At 39.5% G+C, this 24,968-nt stretch overlaps 1 protein-coding gene across 1 annotated transcript in view; it reads right to left on the bottom strand.

Annotated features, from left to right (window-relative positions):
• SYTL3 (synaptotagmin like 3) overlaps window positions 1-24,968 on the bottom strand; it is a gene marked incomplete at both ends in the record, with an annotated part of 29,844 nt that overhangs the window by 664 nt on the left and 4,212 nt on the right. The window contains 13 exon segments of the mRNA XM_082481624.1: window positions 697-700; window positions 702-930; window positions 1,824-1,932; window positions 3,115-3,214; window positions 3,424-3,594; window positions 5,646-5,748; window positions 7,953-8,131; window positions 10,872-11,015; window positions 15,489-15,613; window positions 19,272-19,344; window positions 20,334-20,406; window positions 21,775-21,826; window positions 24,046-24,110. Coding sequence (XP_082337750.1) covers window positions 697-700; window positions 702-930; window positions 1,824-1,932; window positions 3,115-3,214; window positions 3,424-3,594; window positions 5,646-5,748; window positions 7,953-8,131; window positions 10,872-11,015; window positions 15,489-15,613; window positions 19,272-19,344; window positions 20,334-20,406; window positions 21,775-21,826; window positions 24,046-24,110 — 1,427 coding nt within the window.

The following is a 24,968-nucleotide window of genomic DNA, read 5'->3' as shown; positions in this document are numbered from 1 at the left end:
TTTTCATCTCAAATACTGAAACCAAGCACTTATTCTCTGGGAAGACAGGGGTGAGAGGCCCTGCTGGGCAGCCTGCAAGTGACAGTGCTTCCCTGCTCAACTACCAGTTAAAGAGGACCTATTCAGTGAGCAGAGGGTTGCTCAGCCTTGAGAAAGAGGGCTCACTTATGTTAGAACAGAGCCCAGAACTCAGACATGCAATAGGCCTTTCTGCGCAAGTTTCACTTTCTATACTTCCTATTGATTGGAGGTATATAAGCACAATAATAAGCACAAATAAGCGAGGTTGGAGTCTACTAGATCATTAGTTCTTACGCTTCGTTTTGATAAGACAGTAGTTCAAAGCAGCCAATTATTAGAAAAAGAGCTCAAGGAACGAGTCTCAAAAGAAGCTCTAGATCAGTTGAATCCACTCAACTTTTCTGTGTCTGTCTTCCGGCTCTGGCCCTAAAAGATGCCACCCTGACAAATGGCTTTCCTGAAAATTCTCCCTGCCACGCTTGAGCTTCTGCTCCTAAAGAAGCTTGAGCTTCTGACCTAAAACACATGCATTGGTTCTTGCAGGATCAAAGCCCAAGATTGCAAGTTGCTCTGGATAGGGGCTGCACATGCAGGCACATGACAGCAGGTAATAAATAGCACAGTGTAAATATTATTATTTAGAATGTAACCTAAATGATTTTTTTCCCAAATTACCTTCAATTTTCCGTGATAAAGCACTTACTTGCACCAAGCTTGGCTCCTCCAAGGAATTGATCGCTTGAGCTGAAAGCTGACTGGTCCCAGACAGTCAAGTGTAGACATGATTGCTGTAGCTGTGCTGGGGTAACACCATCAAATACAAACAAGTGTTTCCACTGGGGACAGGCTTCTTTCTTCAGGACAGGAGACTTTTGCTTTACCTCTGCTTGGTCTGGAAGGATAAGACAACTTCCCAAAAACAATGAGAGTTCAGCAAGGTTACTGATTTCTCAATCAGAAAACAGAACATTTGCAATAATCAACTAGGGCCCTTTGGTTTGCCTTAAATAGCAAAAAGTTCAGCTTAAGTGCAAGGCAGAACACGGTGCCAGTGTGGCGTCTTGGGACTTGCCCCTTTTCCTGTCTGCCTTCGGTGTGGGTGGGGTGCATGTAAGGTCTTCTGATCTGCTTTTCCTTTGCTGTCACTGACTGCTGAGGGAGTCTTTACTCCCTGTCCTGTTATCCAAAACTGCCTGAAACCTGCCTTTCAGTAGCTAAAATGTTCACCCATTTCACTGAAGATAGGTGCCACAGCAGGTGAAATGGCTTCATGAGATGTTTAAGTGTACCCCAGTGGCACCTGATGCCTGACAGTAAGAAAGTAAAATGAACCTACATATAAGCTACGCAGTGCACTGAAGAAAAACTCAGTCCCTCCTCTTTTAAAATGTCTAGAATGAAGAGGATAAAAGTTTCCTCTTCAATGTATCCAAAGCTATATTTAATTTTGCAAAGGCACAGCTGAAAATAGGAATGAAAATGCGCTCTTGGTTTGCACTTCCCCCCCCCCCCCCCCTTAATATCTAAAAGCAGGTACTTAAACTTGTGAACTCTAAATTTTAATGACACTAGTAAATTCTGAAGTTCATTCAGGACCCAAAGAGCAGCTGGGACCTGTCACTGCCCTGATGAGTGCTGCTGTTGTGCAGACACCCAAATGTCACCATTACAAGGAAGTCTGACTAAAAGTGTGGACAATGCCACTTTCACATGCCAGTCTCCTGATGAGAACACATTAATACATACCTTTGCACAGAATGTGTGTGACATTTTCTATTTGAAGTGTTAGGTCTCATACATACCCCTTAACGAATGAGTTCTGCATTCCAGCAGATCTCAGCACGGGCAAGTTCTTGGCCCCAGACACCATAACCTGAAGCTGGCATTTAGGAACTCCTTGGTCTTTCTTTCCTGAAACAGGAGCATTTATCACATTAAATAACCAGTTAGTTCAGCTGCTAGCCTAAGATGCTGCTATAGCCAAGTAGGAAAATGACTAAGCAGCACTACTCCAATAAGGGCTCCTAGTGCTGTATCAGGTTCATTTGAAAAATTTTAACCTGCTTATACAGTGTTATGATTCACGCGCACACAAAAAAAGCAAGCAACGAGTAGCAGGGTTCTTTGTGATTTCTGTTGCCAACACAGAGCTTTCTGTTGTATTTGCAAAAAGTAAACACAAGGCAGTACCCACAGGAGGGTTTCTCTAAAACAAAGCCAGAAGCAGGAGGAACAGCCAAACCCACAGCGTGACACCACTCCTCTGTTACAGTTCCAGTTACAGAGCAGAAACCCAGTACCCAGGCATGCATAGGGAGGAAAAATGGAAGAAAGTAAGCTGATAACTTTGGGGTCATGTGGAAAAGAAAAGGGAACAAAAATTAATGTAACAACTAATTAGATCTCTCTTGGTCTCTACCTATTGCTACAGTCCTCAACACAGAGCGTACTACTAGAGCTCCGAGTGTCTGCATACCTCCCTGTGATGTAGGGAGCCAAGGAAAATGAGGTTGTCTAACCCTGCCCTCCCCAAGTGTTTATTTTACTCCACCAGCAGGTGCTTGCTCAGACACACTACAGCAATACTTAAGGTACCTTCCAAGTCTTTCATTACCAAAACCTGAATTCTGACACTACATTTTGAACCTAACATCTTCCAAATGAAACAATCTCTAAAATGAGACCACTGGAAGAAGCTGAGGGTGCTGGTCTGGTACCCTTGCAGCCACTTCCCTGACACCTTTTCCCTAAACTGGCAGTCTCTACCTTGGGCAGTAAAAATGCCGCATCACCTCCAGGATAAGGTCTACCGGCAACATCACAACAGGCACAAGCTGTCCAGACAAATAGCTGGATGCATCATACTGCTGCCATTCTAATGTGCCGCTTTCGTTGGCATTAAAATGAACAAAAAGGTGAAGTTGGCAAAAGTTTGGATTTTAATTAATTTAAAATACAATACACCACAAACCACCATGTGCAGTAGCTGTTATCAACATCATACAGGAATATTATATGGACACATTGTCAGTCCTCAATTGATCTCAATTCTTTTCTAGCCAAGGGGTTCATGTATACTGAAACATTTTATACCTTCAAACTGGAAATTTTTATACTGGGCTGGTACGGAAAGTCTTGCAGACACAAGGAGTTCACCACTGTACTGGATAAGATCATCTTCGGGCTTTTCAAGCTGAAGAAAGGGACATACAGAAATCTGCATTACTGCAATCGTTCTATTCCACATCATTCTCACAGCTTGTTTATATTTGCAACACATCTTACTAATGGACTGGGCTGACAGCATTTTTCCCCTCAGTGACCGCAGAAGGGTGTTCTTTTTCATAGCTTCCACTACATCATGCTCTTACGATACAACTAAGCACAAAAACTAAGAATCACCTTGGGTTTGAGCTGGTACCAGTTGAACAACTGCATCGAGTTATCTTCGAAATTCCACGTTGCCAGTGGAATCACCACTTCCCCCAAGAACACCCTGTATTTCAGTGCTCCTGCATGCCACACAGATATCTGAAGCTGCCGACTTCCCAGCTGTGAGTATTCAATCTTGTACTAGAAAGACAAACAGCGTTTACAAAGTGACACAGGATGAATGCAGACCCGTGCTCACAGCCTGCTCAAAGGAAGGCCAGCCGCATGGCTGAAGGCATCCGGATGCAGACAGAACCATGTTGTCTGAATGGGCTTTGCAATTTGCATATCACCCCACTACTTAAATGCTAAATAATGCTCACCCAAATATGAAACAACATTCCAGGAATACTTTGGCCCGCCTTGTTAAAGATTTTGATTATTCATTCAGAACTTTAAATAATTCTTGACCATTTTTGCTGGGGTTTTTTATATTTTTGTTTTACGCTCCCAGCAGAATTTGGCTGCTCTGGAGATCAGTTCAAGATTAAGACACATAATGAAGGTGCTAAAATTTCCATTCTCGTCAGTGGACATCTGCTCAACGCAGTCAGTAGGGGCAAGGAAGTAATTCAGCTGACCGCTAATTAAAGCCCTGATCCACTCCTGAAACATAGTTAGAGCCCTTTGAGACGTTGTTGGGTATTTAATATACCCACGTGAGACAGGTAAATGTGATACCAAGCCTACAGGTGACCTGCACCCACCTGGACTGAAAAATGGAAGCGATGGCATGGACAAGGGCATTGCTACCCACATTTGGGCTGCTGAATCACAAGCTGGGTGTAGGCTTTCGGACAAATCACCCCCAGTGATTCCCAAGAGCACCTACGCACTTCTCACGTGTGCAGCTGCCTAAAAGCAGGTGCCTTAATTTGCAGCTGAATCTCACCGAGTGGGATCTCAGTGTCATGATGTAGTTTACCTGCACTAGCACTATGCTCTTTTGATCATTTCTGCTACTCTGGATGAACTAATAATTAAACTAATTTAAAAGATTTCTAACTAAATTACCTTTGGGGTTCATGCAGCCAACTGAGGCACGGCTCTCCCTCTCCCTTTATCAGTTCTGCACAGCTCTGGCATTGAAAAGGCACTATAAAATTAGGACCAATTATTCCAACTTCAGGCTCTTTTTTTCCTCCCAAATTAAACCCCATATACAGGCTTTGGGATATATGAACTTTACATGCAACTTTTTTTGTTGTTATCGAATTTTAGCAATGGTCTTTTCAAACATTTGCCTGTTTCACGTGCTACAAATTCTCAATGTTCATATACACCAAGAGATGAGGGTAACACTGAAACTTTTCTGTAGTTCAAGAAGCAATAATACAAGTTTGTCCCTCCATTAACTTTGTTTCATATGTCTTCCAAGACAACACATTACTGAAAAGCTCATCATCTTACGTTCCATTGCAGCTTGCTGATGCATACAAAGATGGGTTTGTAGTGATCTGAGTACAAAACTGGAGCTGGGAACAACCAAACTAATCCAACCTCTCCCAGCTGGCAGTACCCAGCTTCAGCTTCACATTTCATTAAGTATCTGTGAAGCGATAATAACGGCTCCTGTTTTCTACACACTGTTCTTGCAGGGATGCAAGAAGTAACATTGCAAGGCATTAAGGAATTAAAATCTTAACTACTGTTCTCTGGTGGGTTTATTAATGTTTGAAATTAGACACTACAAAGAGATTGCCTGGCATCGGCCGCACAGGGAAAAGGAAGCAGACAACATTTTAGAGGTGGTGGAATTCAGTTAGCATCCAGCTAACTGCAGAGAGACACTACCAGGTGGCACTGACAAAAGGGATATCAGTCGAAAGGAATACCTGTGTAAAACACTAACTGCTCTGCAATACACCCAGTTCCTGAATGTACAAAAAAAAAGCATCTATGGAAGACACTTTGCTTTTGCCACAGGCTAACTCAGAACAACACTGGAATTCATTAAAAGGGTTTTCATGGACAAAGGCAGACTCTTCTGATGGTTTGCAATTTACTACTGTAACTCCAAAAGCATCTTCTCTTATTTGGACTGAATAAACATAATTTTTTAAATTATTTTTTGTCAGTGACTCCTAGATTTGCCCCCATCAGGACGATTCTGAACTTGCAGGACTGTACATTACAAAAGGAGGCATTACCATGGAAAAGTGCACCTAGCGACACACAATTGAAAGCAGTACCTTCAAAGATTCATCGAATTCTGGATCCACTGTGCTCTTTTTGACAGCTGTCTTCCGCTTACTCCGAGAAGATTTATCCGGAAGTAAATAAACTTTAACATACCTTGTAGATAGAGAAAAGGATATATAGAAAGCGATGGGGGGGACAAGAACCAAACTAAGACAAAAAATTAATTAGATGAGAAGAGTTTCTTCTTAATTCTTAAACAATTTTATTGACTTTCTAATTTTCCAAGGAATAAAATGGAAAATTGTGATTTATATCCTTTCTCAACAAAGCAGGCAGACTATAAGGATCCCTGTATATCATTCAGCTAATGTGTTCCAATTCTAGTCTAACTGGGAAAGGATTAGGTTCTGAATATGAACCTTTTGGTTTCATACTCTTGGCCCCTGATAAAATAGCCACCAAGGAAGTCACTGTGTCAGTTGTAGTGATAGTTTTATGATGAAAAGAACCAGCATATTATGTGCTCAAAGAAAAAAAATATCAGCTCAATCAACTTTAGGATCACTGCTGCTTTTTCATGATGAAAATATCTCATCTTTACCACACAAAGTACCAGGTAGCAAAAAAAGGTACAATCATACAAGTAATGCATAATAATTCATAATTCTTACAAATTCTAATTGTTATAATACCCACTAGAGAGAAAGTGGGAGAATGTCTAAAGTGCTCAAACTTGCTCTAACATTGAGTCAAAGAAAACCAATAAAAAAAATTCTAGAAGCTGAGCTGGACCAAGCACCAATGACTCCTACCCACAGTTTCTCATATACAGGTCACTGAACATCAATACTTAAATATTTCCCTTAATATGAGTTCAGTGGGCTATATTTGTGTTATGACAAAGAGTATTAGCAAAGAGAGTGTTGGCTCACAGCTTGGCAGGGAAAGGAGTGATTGTTAACGTAACACTAGATATTTTTAAATGGTATTTGTTGTATTTATTTCAGATATTATAATTTAAACCAATTTTAAAACAGCCTCTTGATTAACTTACTGGGTAAATAAAGTCAGCTGTATCTGATATCATCAGTGCAAAACTTAAAGATCTTCCCTATTCTTTCCAAACTTATCCATAGGTAAAACTACCTTTTTAAAATATTCAGGTACTAGAAGTTTTAGCCTCTTACTCTATCACCCCAGAACAATTTAATTTAAAAGTAGCCAGTCGGACCTCAAAACAATCAAGCTAAATAATTCAACAGGTTTTAAACAGCAGTTAAAAGTCTACTTTTCAGCAAGTGCGTTAAGCGGGTACACTGACGGTACTTCTTCTGTTGGCTTGGAAACCAACAGAAATATAAATATATACCAGTAGAGAACATAATATTCACTACACAGCACTTCCCACATTGACTTTCCAGCTTCCTGAACCCGTCTGCCTGGCTTAATCACCAGGACTTAAAGAACCTTGACCCACTTCTGAAGTGCTCCCAAACTGCCCTGCTTCGCAAGCTGCTGTTACCAGCAAGGCTCCTTCTATCCCCAAACTCGTCTTTATGCATATCCTCTGCAAGATGCGCAAAAGCCATATTCCTTCTGGGTGACGGTGACTGCAACTCCAAAATTCCAATGTGGTCACTCAAGTGCTCAAACATGGTGTGACAGCAGGAGCACGAACAGGTAGTTAGGTATTCTGCCTGGTAATTTTCTATGAGTGGTTGTTGCATGATCAGAGAGGATCATTTAGTGATAAACAGACAAATCACCAAGGCTTAACTATCCAGCCAAACATTTCCATGGTGTATTTTATCCACAGAAGTAGGTATTTCTTCCTCTTACAATAACACGTAATTATTAAACAGCTTTAGATTTTAAAACATATTGCAGTATCTGAAATTTCTATTCTTCTTACAGAAGATGGAAGCACAGAATTAGTACAGCAATCACCCAGTGACCCACAGTGAGTCAGCAGATGAATTAGGAACATGACATCACATGTTTTAGCCACCTATGCATTAATTTTGCAGGCACAACTTAAGAGCTAACAATCTGAACAGCTATTCTTGAGATTCAGAGGTGCTCATCAGCAACACAGATACCCTGCCTGTCACCAGGCAGTCGGGTAAGAGACAGTCACCAGCAGAAAATGGTCAGACAGAATAAGCACGGGTATGAAACCTGTTTGTCTTGCAGTGTGTGTATGTAAAAAGGGCTGGTATGTACGTTGGATGTTCTGAAAGTGCTAATATGGCATAGCATCATATATCAATCAACTTCAATCACAACATACGTAAGTATCTTAAAAACAGAATATTTTCCTTATTTTTTTTTTTCCTCTGTCTCTACAAAATACTTACGGGTTACACTTTTTCTTCTTCTCTTCTCCATAAGCCAGGTTCCTGCATCCCTTGATGCAAATTTCTAAGATGCAAGCTTTGAAGATGTATCTTATGGCAAACTCTATTTCTCCCGTGATGTTAGCCTTGCCAAAATTGCCAGACTCTGTGCAAGTGCTGTTAAGACTATACAAACTCCCCTAAGAAAAGACAAATGTTTGGGAAAAGTAGCTTCAGATCAAACAGGACAAAACAATTATTTCCCTCAAAGATCAGTATCTTGACAGACATGACTGTAGAGCTACAGCAAATCACAAAGATTTAAGGTAACCTGTATAAAATGTTCTGTTGTTTCTATAAGAGCCCTGAAAATTATGATTGTAATCGCAATGCTACTGCTTTGCCTTTTTCTCTTCAGTAAGCTCTCTAGGCTAAGAAATGTTTTCTTAGGTAACTTCTAGATCTAGATCTAGATCTTAGTCTCTGAATAAAACTGCTATGCGGCTTCCCATGATAAAATGGGATAAATGTCTGAAAGGAAGAGAGTGAAAAAACCTCTGAAATCTAAGAACATACAAAACATCAAACTGGACTGCATTCTAATACATAGTTCATAGTAGGGTACTCTGCTGAGACATTACCTTCTATCATGCATTAAAGGAAACAAAAGTGGCCTTGCACATCCAGTAAATATTCTACAAGATCCCCTAATTCCATATAAAAATTACGTACTCCACACTGCAGCAGAAAGAGTCAGAAAAGATTAAAATACGAAGGCATCCAGTTGTCATATGTTGGTGCCTAAAGATGTTTCTTAGCTCACCTCAGCCACTTTGTTGTCCTTTCATCTACCTTTGCCTATGGGACAAAGGTTTGGATGCTGACACAACATTTGTGTCCAGCATTTACAGAGGCCATGAAACTGCAATGAAGGCCCAGCACAGACATGTAACTCTACAGTGGTATCTAGCCTTCACGGTAACAAATTTTCAACTCAATCAAAACAGTTTGCTCTCCGTTCACTTAGAATGATATTTTTTAAGGTGAGCCCTAAAAACTTTTTACATAGCATATGTCACAAAGACACAATTGTTGTTGTGATTAATCTCGCAGCAACATTGTCCTAGATCGCTAAAGTATCTGTGTTAGATCATTCCTCCCTCTGAAAATAAACACCAACCCACACAGGACTGGTTAACCAAGGAGTTCTGCATTGCACAACCCAGCAGCTAAGAGTGGAGAGTAGTGTTTATAAGATCATATCTCTCTTCCATGCAGGTGCTCTTCTTCGTTTGTGCCGCTTGCCAAATATTCATTTTAAAATTGACACCAACAGCTAAATTAAATTAAAGAACTCATCTCCTCTATCTTATAAGATCTAAGTCATGTACAAACTTGACAAAAGAAGGGTCAGGTGCTTATTAAGGAAGTCACAGGAGGTGTTAGGACTGTTTTGACCTGATGTTTGTTGCAGGTAATCTTGCCCCCTACATGAGACATGTTATCAGTGTAATCAATCTCCCTTGCAGTTTTGTTCAGCTATGCTCTTTCACTCACTGACACATTTTTATTCATCTGACCAGAAAATGCTTATTTGCCACCAAAATTCTTCGTGACAAAGGAACGCAAATAGATTTTTGTCTTAGCTCATATGTCTGAAAAGAAGTTCTGCAAAAGTCCCTAACGTTTATTCCACATAACCTCTTATTTATTTAGAGAGGCTGGATAGGTGTTCTGATTAATGATGTTTGGACTGAATATCACTACGTATGTCTCCCATCTGATCAGGAGTCACATACATTCAATATAAAAATCACTTATCCTTTTGGTTCAGTGAACAGGGATTTAGCAATGACTTCATGTATTGCACGCATGGTGGCATGACTGGAAGCAATGCCACCTGATACTTTGGAAGATACATTTTCACGGAGCGGTAATCAACATCCAACACTTACCCATAAAGGGAAGCTTAATGGAACTCAACCTTCCCCTTTATAGAAAATACTTCACTTTTAAGCCTAGGCTGTCTATAGCCCAGTTCAAACAGTTGTCATTAGAATCACAAATGTCATCCAAAACTGCTATCCATTTGTCAGTTTAACACCTCAGACTCCACAGTGCAGTAAACTACAAGAGGGCACCAAGGTCCTTGTGTGTGTTTTTACTCCTCTGCAAAGTAAACAGGCTGGTTTAATTTTGGTTCCCGAAAAGTCATTTTAGTTCTCTTCTTTACAATATCACTCATGGATTCTTTGGATACTTCACCCTGCTTAGCCTCATCACTAATGCATAGAAATTAGCTTCCACAGTTAATCATAGAGACTTTAAAGCATGTACTGAATTCATTTATACCTGGCTTCCTTCCCTCTCATTTGCAGTATTCAAAATGCCATCCATCAGAGGATGATTCAGTGCCATCCCCTAAACCTATGAACTGCTCCCCTGGCTTCCATCACTGTCAGCTTCCTCTTCATCCACTGACATTCTGACATTTGAATTTCCACTGACATTTCCATTACCACAGTTCTTGCAAAATAACAAAACTCTTCAGTTAAATGAAGTTTTAAGAGAAAAAGCTAGCCACTAGGTCAGAAAGAACCATGTTCGCAATACCAACTCTAATATAAAATGGGAAGAATGTTAGTTGCATTTCCAAAATTCAGAGGAAGCTGATCTGTCAATTATTTATTATTAATGGATATATTCATCTATCAATTATCCATTATTAATTTGATTGGGCTTAAGCTGCAAAAAGTTCACAGCAATACTATGAGGACCATGCCAAAGGCAGACAGTCTTTGATCAGATGCAAACTCAAGTAAAATTCTTTATTCATTTTGTAATATAATCCAAAATACACCAATATTTTGCACAAGATCTTAGCTTTTATATCTGTCTCCATTAGGCACCTGTTCTAATGCCCTTCCCCCTTCAACTTACATATTTTTTGCCATCACAGAAAACTGCATCACTTGTGGGACTGGTTGTTATGCTTTCTTCCTCCTTGCAATTCCTTTGGGTCAGAATTTCACTGTCATTTTGGGCACCAGTGATGAGCTGTTGAAGGCTGGGTGTACTTTTAACCTGTAAGAAATTCAGCAAGTAATTTTTTTAATTTAAGAAAAATGTCCTGATTCTTTCAAGAATGCTATCAGAAGAAGATTCAGTAAATACAATCACAGAATCACAGAATCACAGAATTATCAGAGTTGGAAGGGACCTCTAGAGATCATCTAGTCCAACTCTCCTGCTAAAGCAGGATTGCCCAGAGCACATTACTCAGGACTGCATCCAGGCGGGTCTTGAAAATCTCCAGGGAAGGGGACTCCACAACCTCCCTGGGCAGCCTGTGCCAGTGCTCTGGCACCCTCACCGTAAAGAACTGTTTCCGTGTATTTGAACGGAACTTCCTGTGTTCTAACTTGTGCCCATTGCCCCTCGTCCTGTCACTTGGAACCAATGAAAAGAGCCTGGCTCCATCCTCCTTCAACCCACCCTTTAGATACTTGTATGCCATAATCAGGTCTCCCCTCAGCCTTCTCTTCTCCAGGCTAAAGAGTCCCAGCTCTCTCAGCCTTTCCTCATAAGGGAGGTGCTCCAAGCCCTTAATCATCTTAGTTGCCCTTCGCTGGACTCGCTCCAGCAGTTCCCTGTCCCTCTTGAACTGGGGAGCCCAAAATTGGACACAGTATTCCAGTTGTGGCCTCACCAGTGCAGAGTAGAGGGGGAGGATGACCTCCCTCAACCTACTGGCCACACTCTTCCCTATGCAGCCCAGGATTCCATTGGCCTTTTTGGCGACAAGGGCACATTGCTGGGCCATGGATAATTTACTGTCTACCACAACCCCCAGATCCTTCTCCTCCAAGCTATCTCCCAGCAGGTCAGTCCCTAACCCTAATCCGCTCTGGTTTAGAAAGTGTGCCACCTGCGTGACATTGATCAATGTAGTAACTTAATTTAAATGTTGATTTACAACTCTCTCATCTCGGCTAATAGTACATTCATTATATTCATAATTTTCTAAAATCAACATACCACCACATAATCTAAGGATCACTACCACAGCAATTACTAAAAACAGTCTACTAATAACACACCAAAAGTAGCAATATACTAAAAGTCCTTATTTGCCTTAGCAAAACAGTAATTTTGCAAGAAAAAAAATATTCTTCCCTCCAGGAAATGAAAAGAAAAATTAAAAATAGTGTTTTGCAATAGACAAGACACCTGCTCATGTCTACCCATGAAAGAATAAGTATAGGTTGAAAGAGACTTGAAAACAGAAACAGACTCACAACTTATTTAGCTTTGATTATAGAAACAGTTTAAATTTCTGAGATGTTCTTGACTTTGCTTTGACTAAGTCCATTCACCTTTCCAATCTTCCCATGAAAACCTTGATAATTTTCAGATAAAAAAAAATATATATATAGTAGCAAAACTCCCCGAGATCTACCTTCAGCCACCTCTGTTATCAATAACAACAGTTAATAGAACAAAGTGACAAAAGACCGATACTTATATCTAGAAATATGCTGAAAATAGATTTTAGCTTATTCTGGCACACTACTACCCCTGGATAATACAATCTCTAAAAAGTATGTTCACTGTTCAATGGGTAGAAAAAAAGTGAGGTAAGAAATTTTACATGGTTAGTATCTAAGAAAATAATTTCTTTTAAAAAAATATATAACATGGATTACCTAAAAGACTAGAAAGAATATAATGTGACTGAATCAACAAAAAGGATAGGGACTTATTTGCATATAAGAAACAGATAATATATATTTAACAAACCTGGGAACCCCTCCAGTATTATCAGCAGAAAACACTCAAGAATGAGGACAACAGAGGAAATAATATATTGAGATTACTTCTGAAAAAACAGGATGTGCAGAATGCAAACCAGTATGCTGTTATTATAGCACATAGAAGTTGTTATGTGTAATAACTGCCCTACCTTAAGAACAGATGTAAGAATTCATTAAGGTCTCTTGTGAGAAGGAAACTGAAGACGCATTCAGAATATCATCTCAAAAAAAACCCGACCAAAACATCATATTTCTCAGCAGAGAAATTCTTTTGCTTTATAAAAACCTGAAAACACCACCAATTTCACTGCCTAACCACAACAACCTACTACACACTGAATTTTAGCTTCTACTTAGATCAGAAAGACTTCTCTATTGTGTTAAACCGAACATAAGTGATTGACAAGGCAACATAACTACCAGTGCTAAAGTTAGCAGCAGCTCACATAGAAGACTCCCACCTTGCGCAGCTCTAATGTCTGCAGCAGCGTGCATCTGCTGACACAGGAGGGGTAACCCACAGCCACCAGTGTGCCACAAACAGCTTCCAAAGCCTGCACGTGTCTACTTGTTCCCCCAGTGAGGCAGGTATAATTGCAGTTCCTTTAATGAACTTAGAGATTTGGATGATGAGAGGCCCTAGGAAACACTATTCAGGTAACTTCCTAAATCCAGATTTTACACTGGCTGGTAGTTCTTGCCATTGGATCAGTTTTTCACTATTACTGAAGTTAAATATAATCTCTTTCACCTTTAATCTGAAGGAATCAAACTGAACATATCACAAATTTGGAAAACATACTTAAAAACCAGATAGTGCTCTTGAGACTGAAGTGGTGCCCCAGTGTTATGCCCTACACCTTCAAAACAGCCCAGTTACAGCTATTACTTCCCAGTCATTCCTAGGAGAAAAATGCTCACTTTCTAGGGGGAAAAAAAAAATATTGTTTGGATTCATTCTCTGAAAATGAAAAGTTTTTTCTGGGGTTGAAATCACAAGTAAGATTTCTACATCATATTTTGTTACACATTTGAGTAATTGTTTTGCAAGTGTAATTTAAAACAGGTTCTGGCCCTAAATTTAAGTCATAGTTCTAGTAAAGATGTTAACAGCTACCCTTATTAAAGGAAAACAAAAATGGAAAAGAAAAAAAATAAATGGAAAAATAACGCAATAGTGCTATTTACCAAGATTAAAAATTATTTTAAAAATCACAGTAAAGATACAAAAAGCCATCATATAAGTGCAGGGATAGACAAGTGAGATTTTCTTCAATATTAATAAAACCTAAATGGCAAACATGACATTCACAAGAAAAAGAGATCAACAGTAATTCTAGAAAAACTAAAATTCTAGCTTAAATATAGTCTAACTAGTTTGAATGAAACAAAAACTCCCTGACTCAGAGAGTGCTCTGACGCACAAACAATATTGAAATCTATCTTTCAAAATCTGTAATGCAAAGGGTGGGCATAAATTAAGTCCTAAATCTTTAAATGGGCAATTAAAACCCCACAAAAATAATTTGGAATCTTCCACTAATACATTGCTCAAGCCAAAGCATCCATATCCATCTTTTACACATGACAGGCTGTGTGTGATGAGCATGCAATGAAGCAGAGTTTAAGTTCATATCATCTCCAACTCTGATGTTTTTCAATGCATTAAAAGAGCAGTGCTCTGCCAGTGGAATAAAGTAACACTGAAGTGTGGTTTGCCACAATGAAAGCAGCACTCAGGTAGTTAATAATTGTCACCAGTTTTGTTTAGAAAATAGTTGCATACAGAAATACTAGAACTAATTTTGCAGAGCTCCCAGACCTTGCTGGGCCAATTCAAACCACTCATCCACGTGGTCTGACATCCCATCTCTTCCATTTATCAACATCTAACAGTTCAGAGGAAAGTGAAAAGTGTGCACCAAGGGAGCTGTGAGTAATATTAGCCATTAGGTCTGGCCCAAAGCAACAGCTTTTCTCAACATCTAATTCATGCACTTAGCAGACAGCATCTACCTCATTCAGATGAACAAGGTGATTCAGTAAGTACCCACTATGTGGAAAATTGAGTATGGACAAAGTTCAGTCACTTGAGAGGTGAAAGTGTGCAAAACAAAATCTTCAGTGTAACTTTAAAGCAGATATGTGACATCACCTCCAGCCCTGCACAATTTGTGGAAAAACAGATGACTGGCTTTTTCTCAAGCTTCTCAGGAAAACACTGAAAGCTAGAGACTGTAACCAAAACAAAAGGAAAAGGGAAGTTGCCCAACAACTAAGAGCAGTCAACTTTTTCTCCTTGCCAAATTAAAAATGCTCAGAAAGTGCCAGGATGGGTTTTGCATGGTCATAGCTTGGTCCTGTCCAGCAGCAAGAGGGGCAGGAGGAGGACAAGAGACAGAGCATCTCCCTGCAGCCCAACAATCACACCGAACAGACATCAATCGGCCTCAAGAGAGTCTGTGAGCATCTGAGAGCAAAACGACCCAACCTCTCCCTCCCTATGTGAGGGTCTTTGTAAAATCTCGGTCTAACATTTCAGCTCTAGGCTGAGATCAAGTGTGCAGACTCAGTCAAAAACCTTGTGAAGAATCAGAGTTCTGGCCACGGTCAGAGAATGTCAGCTAAGCCCTGCTCATATAATAAAAGCAAAATGCCACTGTGTAAGTCATTATTCTTACAAATATATTCCATTCCTGAAACAGCCCTTTCAGTTAGAGACTGTGTATAATAATATGGATACCCTGCTTGTAATGTTGATGGCAGTGTCAGACTGGCTCCTTCTTTGCTTCCTTCTTTCCATGTTCTGCCCATAATCTGTGGATAGGAGACTTCTGTCAGCCATATCGTTCTGGGACTTAGAGATTTCTGAAGTGAAAATAAAGAGAGAAGTCACTACAACAAACACTGCAAGCAATCCTGTAGATTTATAGGCTAATTCTGTAGTTTTCAAACTTTCATCCTGCAATTTTAGTATTTATCTCCTAAGGGTAGGAAACAGATGGCAAGGCAAATGACTGTCCCATTTTGTATAATTATATTTTGCCTACCTAAATCTTTCCTGCTGTTTCAACTGGAAATTGTACCCCTTGCTTCCTATCATTATAGCTGCTGCAAGGAATTTTTGTATGCTATCGAACACAATTTCCTTGCAGAAGTAGCTACTACAGACCCTATATATAGTTTCATTTGTAAAGCAGTTTGGTTTGGTTCAGGATAAAAGCAAGATCGTTATAACAACATAAAGTGACACGACAATGGAAATTAGAAAGCAGAGCATATTGGAAAATATTTAGAAATTTACACAAAATATGGATGAAAGGAGAGATACTACCACTCTGGTCCCAAACCACATACAATTTTAAGAACATGAGTAGCCCTCATTGACTTCAATAATATTACTCATATGGATAAGCTTATGTCCATGCTTAAGTACCTTACTGAATTAGCATTTCAGTGACATCTAGTTTATTGTCAAATAAATCTGTAGAACAATTGGACATTCAGTGCACCACTTTTTGCTTCTTATTCCTCAGGGTACAGTCAGAGCTTCACTTAAAGAGAAGGGCAGCACTCATCCATGGTTTCTGAAGTTGAAAACTAGCAGGCTTTGCAGCAGACACTAAGTTGTAAATCCCAGATAGTCTCTCATGAAGAATTAACGACTTATAAGTGATACATGAAATAGCTATCATATGTTTAATTCATACAGAATAAATAAATATTTCTCTCACAACATCAGCCTCTGTGGAGGAACTTCAGACAGTAGACAATATGTCATTATGGTATTCAAAAACAACGGCACTCTTAAGTGCGATTTTTAAAGCCACTTTGGGTTAGTTTTGTTCTTAGCAGCAATCAGTCCTCAGATGTTTACTGTACACTGTGTACACCATTAAGGCATCATGTGACATATTCATAGGCAGGCTCAATTAAGTCATCACTGACTGTAAATGAAACCAGTTTTTTTAAATACACAGTGAAATCAGAGATCGTAGAAGAGACTGGAGTGAGAGATCTAGTGGAGTAGATAGAATCTGAGTAGTTTGACCAGCAGTAGAAGCAGAAACACAAGCTTGCCTCACACTTTCTTAAAATGAACAGGTTACAGAGCAGGTTAGTGTGAGAAAAAAAAAAATGATTGTTCAGTTGTCTTGTCTAGTCCTCCTTTGGCTTCTCTACCCAAATGGTCAGTAACACGGACACAATCTCTAGTGCCAAGGGTGATTTTGCACTGCAAATAAAACTACAACGATCAACTCATTTTACATTCACCAAATGGCAACCACTGGATTATAATCCCCCGTCGCTGCCAAACTACGCTGGAACAGGAGGTAACAGCATAAAGAGCAGACTGTACAACAGAGGCATTGTGCTGCACACGCTAATCCTTTGTTCCCGCTGCTCTCAGACATGTGCACACACTGGCTCCAGTGATAGAATCAGAGCCATAGCGAGGTTCTCCAGGTATATTTACCGCAATACACAAGAGCTGGGTGTATTAAATACTTCTGCAAACCAGGACATTTTTATCTAGATAAGATATAGAGTACTAACTTCAGACACTCGTGACTGAAAGCATTTATCAGCACAGTACCAGGTTTCATTAAGAGGCCATGTCGTCTGAAAGAGCTGTTTTCTTAAGTCATGAAGCCCAAGTCTTTCTCTATAAGACTTCCTATACTTTTTAATTATTGACTTCAGTGACTGCAACAGCCTGTTATTTTCTCAGAAATTAAAAGGTTCTACCCTAACTGAGGATGACAGCACCTGAGTGGGGTTTCACATACAGCTGAACTGCGCTAACAACTTGCTGCCACCCCCCTCGGTAACCACTGCTCTTCCCTCCTCAATCCCTGGCTCCATGGTCCAGCACTCTCTTTTGTGCAGTCTCCAACGTATACACCGCACCTGAAGCCTATTTAACTCACTAAACCAGCAAAGTACCTATGTGTTTTGTCTGCGTTAATGTTCTGCCCTTTTAATTAGCCAAATTAATTAAGAGGTGGGGGTTGATCTCTTCTCCCAAGTGACAAGTGACAGGACAAGAGAAGTGGCCCCAAGTTACACCAGGGGAGGTTTAGATTGGATATTAGGAAACATTTCTTCACTGAAAAGCTTGTCAGGCATTGGAACAGGCTGCCCAGGGAAGTGGTGGAGTCACCATCCCTGGAGCTATTTAAAAGACGGGCAGACGTGGTGCTTAGAGACATGGTTTAGTGGTGGGTTTGGCAGTGCTAGGTTAATGGTTGGACTCAATGATCTTAAAGGTCCCTTCCAACCTAGACGATTTTATGATTCTAAATCAGTTTCCAGAGGGGTCCAGAAACATTGGTGCTAATTCAAGCAAAGCAATGGTAGCATAAGGCCAGAAACAGAGGGAAGAAAGATGTGGGAGGTGTGGGACCTTCCTTTTGGTGGCAGTGAACTATTAAATTAGCTTGCTGCAGTTCTGACAGTGTTTACCAGTAACTGTGGGATATGACCAGGCTTCAAACTAACACAAAGCAGAATAAATTACTTTGCCTCCAATTCTGTGCTGCCTCAGCTATCTGCTTCCAGTAACAAAGGATCCTACGCTGCCCTACACTACACTTCTGCTCAGGAGAGGCAGCCATTGTGCCTCTGCATAGCTTTAATGTTGTGTATGTATGAACACACATTAAATCTGTACAGTCTAAAAGGGAACAAGCCTTTAGGATGGGTGGAAGAAGTCAGAGGAAAGACCAAACACTCACATTTGGAGTTGTCTAAGATGAAGCTAGTAAGAAAACACTACGGGTTGTTCAAATACACGGAAATCTGCAAGCCCCTGTAATCTTCATGAGGCTCAGAAGTTGTTTTCCCCTGGTCACTGATGCCTTTAATCTGTTCTTCACAAAGACAGGCTGTCCCGAGTGTAGTTAGCCTTAGAGGTGCATACACAGGCTGCACCCTAAAGAACAGCAGGCAGCATAAGTGAATGGAAGGAACCAAAAGTATCAGAATGAAAAAAAAGAGTTGTTAGGACTCACTGGCTCTTAGAAGTTTGCACTGAAAGAAACCACACAACTAGACAGACTAAGAAAGAGGAAGAAAGTCCTCTTGAAAACTGCCAGTGATAGAAAATATAAAACTCTACTTCCATTACACAATAGATTCTTTGGAAGGGTCAGTTGGGGTTCAGTCAGATAACACCAAGATCACTACTATAGAAAGTGGTTATCACTCTGTGCTAACACGAGTTAAATACACTGCATCTGAACATCCAGTAAACTTAAAAATAGCATTAAGCAGTTGTTTCACATCTTTACAAGAAAGGCATTCTGGGTTGGTATCACTAGCTTGTAAAACAACCAGCAGAATACTGAAGGAGAATTAGACTTACTGTATTATTTTTTCAGGTTGGCTCAGTCTTGGCATTAGTCATTTCAGCCATTACTCAATACCCTTTGTTTGTAACTATTTTCTGGCCAACAATTTGGCCAAAAAATGGAAATATTTGACTAGGTTACTCTAAAATGACAAAGCAGTGAAAGCTACTTACTTTTTATATGTGTTGTGAGAGACAAAAACAAGTTTTCCACAGATTTATTAAAACTTTTAGACTGTCCGAGTTCCTGCAAATGGGAGACGGCAAGAGTAAGAAAACACAAAATATTTGCTGTTTTAACATTTCCATGATCACATATCTACAGACCACATAACAATCAGATAGTAAGGCTGCAGCCCTTTGCTCACTTCTGTAGACAAATGCACCTGAGGACATATGTGGACATGGTTGAAAACTGTCACACCAATGTTTGAAGATGGAAGATAATCTTTTCAGTTCCAGAGCTTATCAGCTCTTTGATATATGTGGAACTCCTTGTAGGAAGATCACACAGCAATTTCATAAATACAACTAATAACACCACTGATTTGTTGTAGTGTATTTCATACTTTGAGTAGGAAAGTCCTATCTATTACATATGCTCCTGTGCCTCTGAATCAAAGAGTTCTCACCAAACTCCAGCTAAGCACATATTAGAATGTTTGTTTACTTAATTGCAACATGCTTCAAAACCAAGGCCTGAGGGTCCAGTCCAAAATGAACTGAAATAGTAATTCAGGGCAATTTCAATGAGTTCTGAGCCATGTCCTACTATTCCATCAACCAGAAACTGTAATGCAAAAGCAACCATCAATTTCACTGTTTTTCACTCAGTAATGCAAGTAACACATGGAATGATCACTTTATAAACAACTATTGAATATCACCAGATCATGGGATCCTTCAGGCTGGAAGGGAGCTCAGGAGATCTCAGTCCAGCCTTCCTGCGGTGAGGGAGCAAAAAACCAGGCGCGGTATTCTAGTGCCAAATAGAGCAGTTAATCACTTCCCTCAAAAACTGAAAACTAATTGAAAACATCCCTCATGATAAACTCTGACCTTTCTCTCCTGCTACCAATGCAGCATTAAAAAAAAACGGCAAAGCAACATAAGGCAGCATTTATATTGCAATATGATGCTACAGCAATTGCTATTTACTGTGTTTCTGTGGCTGGCCTTTTCATACAAATGACACCCGAAGAGGTGCGTATACACATATATTTTGCAGACACGTACATTTACCATCACGTTGCTTCCTGCTGCAGATTCTGTGAAAGGAGGTGGAGTTGGAGGTACGACAGAAATTTTACTAGAAATTTGAGACAATAAGCAGTTCAACAATTAATACGTTAGGTTAATAGACAGATAAATAAACGATGTTCATGCACAGTATCTTTATTATCTGTCTTTCCTGCAATCTAAAGATCTGGGTTGAGAACCTCTGTCTTTAAGAGCTGCAGCACAGGCTGCAACTGCCTGTTCATAAGAATTAGGACTACTTTTCTACCTTCTCAATCTTGTGCTGCTCTAGGCAGAATTATTTATTTAAAACAATCATGAAGACCTAACTTAGGGCAGGTTTCCTAGATTTCTATATGGTTGGCAGTATTACAATCGGTGTCCTGAGTGCTAAAACACAATTCTCTGTTTCAGAGATGTTTTCAGAAAACAGTCATCTTTGTTTACAATACTAAAAGGATTCTTCCTTGCCTGGGCCCAGAGCTGTTAAAACCCCTTCACAGCATTCCAAGCATTTCATCTGTTGTAAATAGCCCTGGTCTGTGAAAAAAAAATCTGACTGTTATCTGACTAATTCTCTTATCATGGCACAATCACGGACCCTAAAAGCAGCCAGTGAACTTCCTTTTTGATTCTCTTTTACTTTTACCACATGTAGGTAAAAGCAAGTCCTTATACAGCCCTGGTTAGGATTCTATCTAGCTGATTATAAATTTATGCAGCTCTGCCTCGCCAGATAATTATCATAAAATTGAGGCCATCTCTTTGTATCTTATTTTACTTTTTTTTTTTTTTTTTAAGGATGAAGGTTTCTTTTTACAACATAGTTTAAGATGACTGCTATTTCATCATATATGACTGATAATAACTTAAGTAAGGTCATGCTTAGGCCTCAAGTCAAAGTATTTATTCAGTGTAAACTGGATTTTTTACTTGTTTTAAGTTTTGGCAAGTGGATGCGTCTTACTGTATACAGAACTTCTTGTCTACTATTTATTCTAAAGCAATCAAATCAGCAATAGCTCCCATTGAGCAAATAATGATGTTATTGCTATTATACCTAGTAAATAATTTTAATCTCTGACCATTTAAAAGTAGTGTGTAAATTTGAAAAATAATAGGGTAAAAAGATATGCAAAAAATATAAGCAGATATAACAAAAATAATGCAGATCCCTTCATTTCAAATAAATAAGAAACTATTACTGTAAACATAGTACTCTCTTTTGTACTTGAGACCCTTTCTATGGAGAGCCGAGAGAAAAAAGTGGAAATTTTTCTATGCTTTGATCATTTGTACTCCAAAAGTATTGGAATTTGTTCTTCATAATAAAAAAAAAAAAAACAACCACAAACTGCTGGCTGGTTTATAACACACAATGTATTGCCTATGCAAATTCTCAGTGTCCTAGGACCATTTGTCCTTTTATGAGTCTTACCTCAGTTTCTGATAAGATTTCAACAGCTTTGCACCAACTGTTTCATGTCTGCCTGTGAAGGAGAAAAAAAGACCAACACCCAAAGGTCATTTAGCAACAACAGCGGTTACTAATGCCTGTATAATACTTTTAAAAATCAGAGCCTTTTCAGAAATTGGCCTGTATTTACAGAAGCTCATGCACATACAAGTCAGGAGCGAAATCAATCCCCGCCCAATATATCAGCATCCCTGCCAAGCAACACGCAAGTCTCTCCTGTATCACAAACTATCATGATTTCACCTTCACCTCTCGCCGATGACACATTCAGATAAGCTCATCACAAATGCTGAGGACAATCATGTATGCACGCTAACAGGCCCATTCCTACAGGCTGCTAAGTGCTCTCAGCCTCCCGAGAGGTCCAGGTGCAGGTAGTGCACGGGCCCACTGCACTAGAGAACACTTCAACCATAAAACTCAAACACTTTGGAAAGCTTGAAAATGTATACAAGAGTAGGCATGAGCAACCATGAGCAAAACCCTTTGCCAAGGCCATCCCTGTGGGGAAATAGCAACCATGTCACGTTCCTCAGGTGAGCAGCCACATGATGTAAAGAACACCAAGGAGCAAGCGCTCCATCAGGCACAAACAATGAAGACTCATAAAAATGTAGTTTAATCCCAAGCAATTGCCAACAGAAAGAAAGGCTAAACACATGTAACAAATGGCCAACTGAAAATATCTGGAGTGGCTTTAGTAACTAATTATTCCTAATACAGAAAGCAGCATGTGATCTATGCTTTGTTGAAGATGTTATTAATTATAACATATTACCTACATATAAGTAGCAGACCTTGGTGGTGGTAGAAACAATAAACAACTTATTGATGTTACAAATTTCAATCAGAATTCCCGACTTAATGCTCTGTTATGAGAAAGTAATATTTGGTACCTTGATTTATTGCAGCATTACATGATTTTTTTAGATTTTTAATTTATTAGTCAGTAAGACACTCTACCACTTTTATGAAAATATTATATTTTTCCTTAGGTAGAAGCTAAAAAAAGCTAATAAAAAGCATGCTGGTGTAACTTTTTTTTTTTTTGTACTCTGCAACATGGGAAAACTTCAGTGTAACATATATTTTCAGTCAAACATATTTTACAGTGCATACTTCACTTGTGTTATATTCTCAAACCAAAAGAGGGCACTGTCTCTCCAGGCTTGAAGGATACATAACTATTACGGCTGCTGTTTCAAAAGTTTGCCACTTTTTAACCCCTTTAATTGTATCAGTTGGTCTAATGAAAGGAACTAAACAAAACATATTTCTCCCTGCAGGCTTATCTTCTGTATATCCTTTAGATCACTGCGACTTCAACAGTATTATGATTAAACTAATTTAGCAAAATGCTTCAAGCAGCCACAAAGCTTTGATAATGCAAGGTGAGAAGTCATTTATTTTACTGAAAAGAGGGATCGTCAGTATCTTGCAATATCAGATTTGGTGTCTGAGAACTACAGGTACAGTGCTTTCCTTTTTACCAGCTATTTTTAAATCTAGATACCACACAGATACTGGAAATGAAACTGTAACATTTAGCTACAGTCAGGCTTCAAGGGAAAGAGGAAGGAAATCCTCTCCACCTTATTAGTCACTGTAGGTGAAAAAGAAGACTAACAGGCCCTTCGCTGGTAAAACACATTCCCCACGGGGCAATCCATCCACATCCTCTATAATTTCTTTTGGGGGTTTGTATTTTTAATTGCAATGAAAAGACTGAACACAAGGCAATGGTGCAGCTGGCTGAAAGAAAATATACAGAAAGTGTTTAGCTCTCTGTTGATTTATAGCTATACATGTCTGTCTTTATTCCATTCTGTCATTTCTTCAAGCTTTAGAACCTTCTCAGTGAAAACAATTGAAATTTTAACTTCAACAAACCATGGATGCAAGATCATTTCCTTCCTGCACATATATTTTAACATTTCTATATTTATTTCATGTCATTGTATTTCTTAGAAGCCTTACACGCTCATTAATTCAAATTGACATGGCCAGCAATTTTCTTACTACTCATACAAAATAAATTACACTTTTAAATGCATTCTGCTAGTTTGTGTTCATGCACTATTTAGTGCATAGACAAACGCACTGCATGATAGTTTCTGGTAAATCTCTCACCGAGTGGAAGAACATTAAATACAGTGGCAGACTACATTCCATGTTTCACTTAAATGAGGATTACACATTACACAGCAGTTTATGGTCTGCTCCAGCAATTACCTTCATCTGGATATTTCTTTGCACGTTCCTCAAAGAACCATTCACCAGCCTTTACTTTCACATCTCTGGAAAACAAGCAAAAGACACTTGAATCAACATTTCCAAAGTGCATTTCTTCAAACGTTCGATAACCATTTAGCAATCCAACAGTCGTCCTTAATCCTACCATCAAACTAGGATTTCATGACTGCTCACTCCATTGACTGATTTTGCTGTGGGTCTGCCAAAGGATTCCTCCCCTCCATATTTTTTTTTTCCTTTTTGCTATGTAGGACTGCCCATGGAAAGCAATACATACCCCTCTTGGCATTGCTCTGAAGCCAGGAGTCCTGGGTCCACTCCAGTCCATACAACCAACTTGCATAACAGGCCCAGGCACTTGTGGTGACACCACTGCTTACAGCTGCAGCCAAGTCTGAGGCATGGGGAAAGTCAGTGATAGTGGATATTCTCCCAAGCAGAACTTGAGATGGCTACTGGGGAACACCGAGTTCCACAGCCCTGACAGTGTCATGGCTTCAATGCCCATCTCTCTCCACTTTGTGGAGGCTAACGTCAATGATGTCCGTGTCATACACAGGTACCAGGATCACAGGATGAGAAAATTAATGATTAACAAGTATAAAATGATATCAGACTAAATAGCTCTGTCACGAGCAGATCATCAGCAGATTTGACTCTTGCATTTCGTTGTCTCCAACAGAATTAATGAAGTCTGCAATCTGAACTCATCCACTATTAGAGAGTCAAAAAATTCTTTAACTGAGGAGAGGATTCTCTGGAGTCTTCAGGTTCCAAATTCTCATCTAAATGTCTTATTAATTTTTAGGGCACACATTATATCTCTGTTCCTTGTGGATTTTCTGATGCTTATTATAGGACGAAGTCCCAATGCAAAAATTTTCTCAGTGCAGGCACTGCTA

Source organism: Vanellus vanellus, assembly GCF_965231255.1.
Source record: "Vanellus vanellus genome assembly, chromosome: 3".
In the NCBI taxonomy this organism is placed as follows: Eukaryota; Metazoa; Chordata; class Aves; order Charadriiformes; family Charadriidae; genus Vanellus; species Vanellus vanellus.
This window is presented reverse-complemented; position numbering and strand designations above follow the sequence as displayed.